Source organism: Nothoprocta perdicaria, unplaced genomic scaffold (genome assembly GCF_003342845.1).
Source record: "Nothoprocta perdicaria isolate Ctin4 unplaced genomic scaffold, notPer1 scaffold_30, whole genome shotgun sequence".
Taxonomy (NCBI): Eukaryota; Metazoa; Chordata; class Aves; order Tinamiformes; family Tinamidae; genus Nothoprocta; species Nothoprocta perdicaria.
The window spans coordinates 3,554,196-3,561,699 of record NW_020455533.1 but is presented as its reverse complement, the minus strand read 5'-3'; the positions used below and the strand labels follow the sequence as shown (position 1 = coordinate 3,561,699).

General features: G+C 48.3%; 1 protein-coding gene across 1 annotated transcript in view; it reads right to left on the bottom strand.

Moving 5' to 3' along the window:
* Positions 1-6,104, bottom strand: part of KLHL36 (kelch like family member 36) — a 15,192-nt gene extending 9,088 nt beyond the window's left edge. Inside the window, exons 1-3 of the mRNA XM_026042356.1 lie at positions 6,066-6,104; positions 5,331-5,411; positions 80-1,153 (exon numbers count right to left, since the gene is read on the bottom strand). Coding sequence (XP_025898141.1) covers positions 80-1,153; positions 5,331-5,390 — 1,134 coding nt within the window. The 5' untranslated portion in view covers positions 5,391-5,411; positions 6,066-6,104. The remainder of the gene's footprint in view (positions 1-79; positions 1,154-5,330; positions 5,412-6,065) is intronic.
* Positions 6,105-7,504: the final 1,400 nt, after the last annotated feature.

Genomic DNA, 7,504 nt, shown 5'->3' with positions numbered 1-7,504 from the left:
AAAAAAAAAAAAAAAAAAAAAAATCATATTCCAAACATTAAGGACTTCAAACAGAGACATAATGCAGCTCAAGTCTCACCTTTATCCACTGGTTACAGCGGGGATCATACCTATATAGGAGATTTGAAGCTGCATCCCCTCCATTGTCTCTTGAAAAGCTGCCCCCGGCTATGAAAATGAAGCCTCCCAAGACTGCAACGCAGTGGTGACTTCGTCTGGCTGGGAGAGGGGTTTCTGCCACCCACTGCCCTTTTCTGGTGTCCAAGAAGCAAGTGTCATCACTCAGTTCCAAGCACCGCTCGGATACCTCGCCSCCAACAAAGAGGAGTCTCTCCTCGCTAGTTCTCAGAGCGGTCCGTTTGTTCTGCAGCACCGGCTGAGCGGTGACATTGTTGTGGTAGTTCACTGCTTCCTCTATAAAACCCTCACAGTTTGCTTCTTTGGGAAGAAGAGAGCAGACAGCGGGCTTGACTCGATGCAGAAGATCACTTTTAGGTATCAAAGGAAAGTGAATGTTATCCAGAACTTGGTAGGCCTCGTTCTCCCTCTCCGGGTACTGCGTAAGCCACTGCAGGGCAGCCTGCAGCAAGTCGTGCTCACATTCCTGCTGCACATTGCTGCTGTCCAGGTACTGGCACAACTTCTGCATGGAAACATTTTGCAAGAAGTCCGGAGTGAAAGACAGAGTGCCAAAGTTCTGCAAGATGAAAGAATCGATGTAGGAGTCAAGGCGCTTCAGGTTGTAGATGGAGGCCAGCTCTTGCAGGTACAAATAGTTCTCCTCACTGACTTCATTTTCAAGATACTCGCAACAGAAGTCGACCACCTTCCAGATCTGCAGCAGATGAGCTGTCTCGAGCACGTAGTCAATATTGCCACCGTCTAATGAGAGCTCACTGCCATACAGGAAATCTACCACAGCCTTGAGGCCAATATAAGAGGCTCCAAAAAGTTCTACCTCTTTTTGGTGGGCTTCTCGCATGCCAATAGTGAACATAGAGTTGAAGTAGTCACTGCAAACAGCTAGGAGGTTCCGATGGGCAGGGACTCTCTGTTCGTCCACCACGAGAACAATGTCACAAAAGAGGCCTCGATGCCTCTGCTCATTCAGACTCTGAAGAACAAGACTAGAGTGGTCRTCCCATCTGTACACCTGCAATAAGCAAACGGAATTCTTTAGCAAGGGAAACTTGAGCATTCTTGAAARCATTTTCTCAAGACAGATGTTCACACACAGGACAGACAACTTCTTTGTGCTACAATTTCTGATTTGAACCAGTTGACCTGTGACATACTATGAGCCCAAGCTCCTCACCTTCACTTTGATGGGCCTGTACAAGCTCTATGCCCTCCAACTAGTCATTTCTGTCATAAAACTCTCCCGTCCCCTCCACAGCACTGGCTCCAAACTTTCCTCATAATTTATAAAACCATAATTTTCTGAAACTCTTCCACTCATTGTCTTTAAAATATGTTGCTGACATTTCCCTTTTTATTTGTCCCTCAAACAGCTTTTTACATTGTCCCTCACAACCAAGCTACACACTAAATATTTGGAGGGGCAGACACACACACAGCAGCGTGCCAAATTTTTATTCAGCCCATGTATTGTTTGGGTTAGTGCTTACTTGACAGCTATCCCCTCTTAAATCTTTTCAGGGCTCTGCATTGGTAAGCTCATTAGGGCAAAATCCCTGTCTTTTCATATTATTCCAGGCATGCACACGGTAATTAAAAAAAAAAAAAAAAAAAAAAAAGAAACAATAGCTATTTATTTATGTGCAAAGACACACATGTGGGTAACTTATTCCCATTTGACTACCACTTGCTTCCAGAAACCAAGGTAGCTTTTAACTAATTCAATTATACACACACACACCCCCCTGTAAAGGAAAATGCTCTCAGAACTTGTCTATTAATTGCTCTTCTGGGATGCTTCTGGTCCAGACTTTCTTTTCACTAGCTCTGTATGTGCCACCGACTTTCTGAAGCAAAAACCCCTTCTTTCACATAAACCTACATTACCAGTCTTAAAAGAATCAAGTTGAAAACTTGATTACCCCTTATAAGTCCTGTTGAAGACATACTGAAGGAACTGGTCACTCCGGTATGTCAAGTGATAGAGCTCTTAAGATCATCCTCCGAAGGAAGAAAATGCTGGTGCATACAGTCAGTTGCCTTATGATCTCCCTCAATAAGGGCTGGGTTAAGCTAAATGCAAATACACCATTTTAATTACCAATTGAAAACTAGACAGTGGCAGGGCTTGCAAGAACATATAGAAGAAATGAGAGGAGATGGAAAGGAAGCACTTTTGTGTTGCATCGAGTTTGTTCTCAACATTTCTGGTTGCAAGACTGGGATCTTGCCCAGTCCTGCACGTTCAGACCACATTCCCACAACAAGCTCTGATCCCGAGAGGGTGTCTCCGACCACAGTAATTTTGGAAAAGTCTTACAACCAACCTGAGTTCTCCTCAAGCCTCTCAGTCATTCGGCCTCTCCTTTCYTGAACTATTGCATGCCATTTACTGCTTAGAAAATGGTAAAAATGTGTTCCCAGCTTTCCAGACAGACAGCAAACGATTATTCCTGTCTAGCAACGGGTTGGTCACCTCGCAGGACAACTTCTCTATGCACTTGGATGAGAAAAGTTCAAGACCTACAGCCAAGTTTTTCCTGCTGCTGGAAACCCTACTTTGCATTAGCACTCTGCACACATCATTCATTAATAATACTTTCATACTGGCTGTCCAGGAYTAATGCACACAGCTCACCACTGTCCAGACATAACGGCAGCCAATCACTCTGAGCTAATAGCAAGTTTGGGAGCCTGACCTGTTAACACCAGGTGGGACAGTGACAGGCAGCCTGCCAAAGACTAGATGTGCATCAGGAACCACATGTGCTGTAATAGATAAGGTTTAGGCAGGATAGCAGCACTTCTCTTAAATGAAATCTGCTTCTACAACATGATGCAAAAACAGACTGGTTTCTGCAGCAAAACTGAGCTTACTGATTTACTTTCATAATCATGCCCACAAATTCATAAAGAGCCCTAAATACATGTCAGGTAGGTTCAGAAAGACCTTTCGGGAGCATGACGACTCCTCAAGGACCTGCAATTGTTTACCATGCAGCTGTTTATCCCTGCAGCTAATAACTTTCCATTATCAGCTCCTATATGGAAATTTGCATTTTACATCCCCTCCAAATGGAAAACTCAAGGGGCACTTCACAACAATCACCTTGTGTTGGTTGACACTAGAGGAAGGGTGAGCTACATCTGGGCCCCTGCCTGCTTCTCTGTTTAARCCTCATCTACAAAGGAAGCTTTATCAGATGTTATTTCCCAAACGAATGCCCTTAAGATTATATCCAAGTGGTTTCTCTTTAATTGTGCTTCTGCTCTTTTCTAAACAATGCAGGCTAAGCTGCCAGAAAGCCTTCTTTCAGGGTAAGTGCATACACACAACTACACAGAGTTAAACCAATCTAATGGGAAAGGCTTCAACAATTTTAAGCTTTGTGGGACAAAACTCTGAGTATTCTTCATACTTCACATCATGTTTTCTGAATTTATAACACCATCTATAGCACAGGCAACTAACTTCCATTGAAAAATAATAAAAATGATGAAGGACAAACCATACGTTTGTGACAAATACACGAAAGGTTTTCTTAGAGGATGAAAAGGTAACAACCAAGAGCTAACCAAACCTCACTGAATTCGACCAGAGGGACAAAATTATTGGATTAAATCAAACCTCCATTCATTCCCATCCTTCTAAGTGGCTGATCRTCTCTACCAATATTCTCTAACATCACCACCTTGCACAACAAGATTACACTAGACTGTAAGAGTTGCCGAAGATCCTCATTTATTTAACTGGCTGTGGAACCAGTAGTGTAATCCTGCCCACAAACACTTATGACAACATAGAATCATAGAATGCCGAAGGTTGGAAGGGACCTCAGAGGTCATCGAGTCCAACCGCCCTGCTCACATACACTGCCGAAATCCTTGCTGCCCTGTAGAACTTTTACCACTTCAGAAACCAGGCATAAAATGATTATTTATGGCACTGAATAAACACGGAGTATATTAACATCTCCAAGCCACTTAGCAAGTTAGCCATTCATTAGAGGGCAAGAAATATAACCTGATAGTTACATATTTCAAAACCCGGACAAGTTTTACACTAAAGAGCTTTCTCAAGCTATTTATATTCTTGTTGAACAAGTTTGGCATTAACCAGTAATTCTAAGTTTAAYGGATAGTGACAGCTGCTGTCTCAGCAAGAAGATAACACAATGCTGTCAAGTTAATTAATTTTTAATGCGATAAGTTATTATTACATTCAGACTAAACCATTTAAATGGTAGATGGGATCAGCACTCAAGAAAAGATTACACTGGAAAGGATCCATTTAGAAATTAAGGGSTTTTTTTTAATCTTTAAACATTAGAAATTAGAGCTGCAAATATTCTAACTTCCCTTGGATTCAGGTATCTAATTTCTTTTTGATTGTTAATGGAGGATCACTACTCCWCAGCGAGGCAAAAGAGAATGAGATGTGCCTCATTCAACTTCAATAAGACAGACACATCTACTAATAGATTTGCTGTTCCAATAGTAGGTAGATGCTTGGTCTGCAAAATCTGTAAACCAGTGCTGGCACGGTTAACAGAAAAATAAATAAATAAAACAGCAGCTTTCATTGACATTAAAACAACATGATCACAATTACTGCTGCTATTAATATTTTATAAAACGGAGGCTGGCATCCTGACTCTGCGTAAAGATACTTAAGATGGACTTGTGGGGATTCCCCGCTGAGATCAACGTATTGGTGCCGAGATCAACATATCGGCGCTGAAAGAGATCCTAGCCAAAGGAAATGAACCTCTCGAAGCCAAGAAAATGTCCCTCTCACTTCACAGGATTAACTCTTTTGCTGGAYCACAGTTCTAATTTCAAGCAAAACAAAAGATTAAGTTTAAAAAGTACAGCTAACTCAGCTTCTATAGCTAGCTTCAATTTTTATTTAACTTAATGACTAAAGTTCTGGTATAGAAAACAATACTGAGTTGCAGCGATGCAGCTTTCTTTTTTAAGTTATGAGTCACAATGAACAGATGCCCATTTTCTGCTACTTTTCTGTCTTTGAGCACARCACAGTAAATTGGTGTTTCTGAAATCTCTGTGCTCGTAAATCACTGGGTTTAGATCTCTCCCAGCAATTCCGAGATGAGACTCCAACACAGTCCTCCTAAAGCAGAGCCCCCCAGTCCCATTCCCCCAAACCGGGAGGTACAAGCGCTACAGACCTTGGAGGATTCACTTATTTTGTGCGGACGACAAATCCTACTTTGCCGGGTTCCCTCCATGGCAGCCGGTGTGCGGCACGTCTGGAACAAAGGCAGAGAACTTGTTAGCAGCGCAGGCTCGTGCTGAACAAGCAACAGAAACGCCTCTAAAGAGGCCTGTATGGRCTGATCTACAGAGGGAAAATACTAAATTAACATATATATTAACGGGTCTTTCCAGCTCCGTGAYGCATCTTGTTTTCTTACTTCTTTTAGCGCCCTGTTGTGCCAACAAGTTCAGGGCGCGCTGGGGTGGGAGGGGAGCTGGGCACAAACGTTACTGATGCGACGCGGCTCCAAACGCAGCAGAACCGGCACCTCGGGCCGGCACCGGCGCCTCGGGCCGCCCGCCCGTTGTCCCGAGCGACGCCCGCTCCCCGCCGGCTTCCGAGGGGCCGCGGGGAAAAGCTCCGCTGCCCCGGGCCGCCCCCGCGGCCGGTACCGGGACGGCTGCCACCGGTAACGGCCGCTACCCGCGGCGACCGTTATCCGCGGCCGCCGCTCCCCGCCACCGTTACTAGGGCGGCCGTTACCGGCAGCGGCCGTTACCCGCTACCAATAACGGCCGCGGCTGCCGTTACCGGCCGCGACCCGCGACCGTCCTCGCGGGGACCGTTCCCCCCCAGGGGGACACCAAGGAGGAGCAGCCCCGCGCCGCCCCGCTCGTCCCCGCCGGGCCCCGGGCAGGGCAGTTACCACAGCGCGGCGTCCCTAGGGGCGGCGGGCGGCGGCGGAGGATCCCGCCGCGGGCTCCCCGGCGGCCGCGCCATGGCTGCCCCCGGCCGCGGCCGCCATCACCGGCCCAGGAAACGCCGCCCGGACTGACAGCGGCAGCGGCCAACGGGGAGACGGCGGGGGCGGGAGCGGGCGGCGCCGCGGCCGCGCCGGGGGGAAATGGCGGCGCCGCCGCGAGGGGCGAGGGCGGCAGCGCCGCGGCCGCGTTGGGCAGCGGAGGTTGCTCCGTGGGGCTGCCCCGCGCACAACGGTGCATCGGTGCTACCCTGGAAGAGGCGGCGCGCGGCTGTGGGTCGCTTTTGGCGTCGCCTGTAGCGCGAGCGAGCGAGCATGGGGACGCAGGAGAGTGAATCCCCAGGCCCGCTGAGTCCAAAAGCTGCCTTGATCCAAACCCCCCTGGTCACTGTGGCCTGGTCGCTCCCGGCAGCTCCTGTGTTGCCTTATGGAGTGTGTTTGTGCACAGAAAGGGTGGGCGGGCAGGGATGGACACAAAGGAAAGGAAGGAAAAGAAGCAAAAATACGTGATGGAAAAGAGCAACGGGAACAGGGCATGGGTGGCCGGAAAAGAGCTATTTTCACCTCCCTGCATGAAGCACCCTATGTGTTCTGTCAGAAAAACATCCATGATAACGTGCCAAAGGAAAACGCGGGAGGAAAAGAGGAGAGGTCTGGCCCTGTGTGGAAGTTGTGTGTTTCTTTCATTGCAATCTGGCAATTCTAAACACAAAAAAAGGCAGTTGCTGCTGAGCGGAGGCTCCTCATCACCAGCTGCTGCATTGCAGCGACCTGAACCGGGGAGGTTTTGTCCTGTCCAGGCAAATGGCATTCTCAACGGGCCACCTCTGCCCTAGGAAACATCAGGCGCTCGCGAACACGCTTGAAGAGACAAGGACAACACAGCAGTTGTTAGGGGTATAAATAGCACCAAGCTAGAGCCAAAGGCTGAGAACTGCAGACTACAAATATATGTATTTATGACATAATGGTCACTGTATAGGCTTTTAGAAAAGAGGAAGCGTTCCTAGGGGCACCTCTAAAAGCAAATCGATGGGAATTCAGGCCTATTAACGTGCGATCATCTCCTCACAGGGAGCGTGCGGCGCCCGAGGGCCGCGCGGCTGGGCCAGGCGCCGCGTCCTGCGCGCACCGGCCTGGACGGCGCTGCCCTCCTGCCCCGACCCCCGCTCCATCACCAACCGGGGCGGGTATCTGGGAGAAGCTATTGCAGGATTAGGATCGTTTTGCTAAAATGAGTCCCACTCATTTGGGTGAATTCCTCGCCACCGTTTTTCCCGTGTTTAACCCCTTTTGATGGACGCGATCGCCGTGCTGCCGCGGCTGGCGGCTGCGCCCGCCAGGGGGAGTCCGCTCCCTCGGCCGCCTCCGCCGCGCGCCGCGCC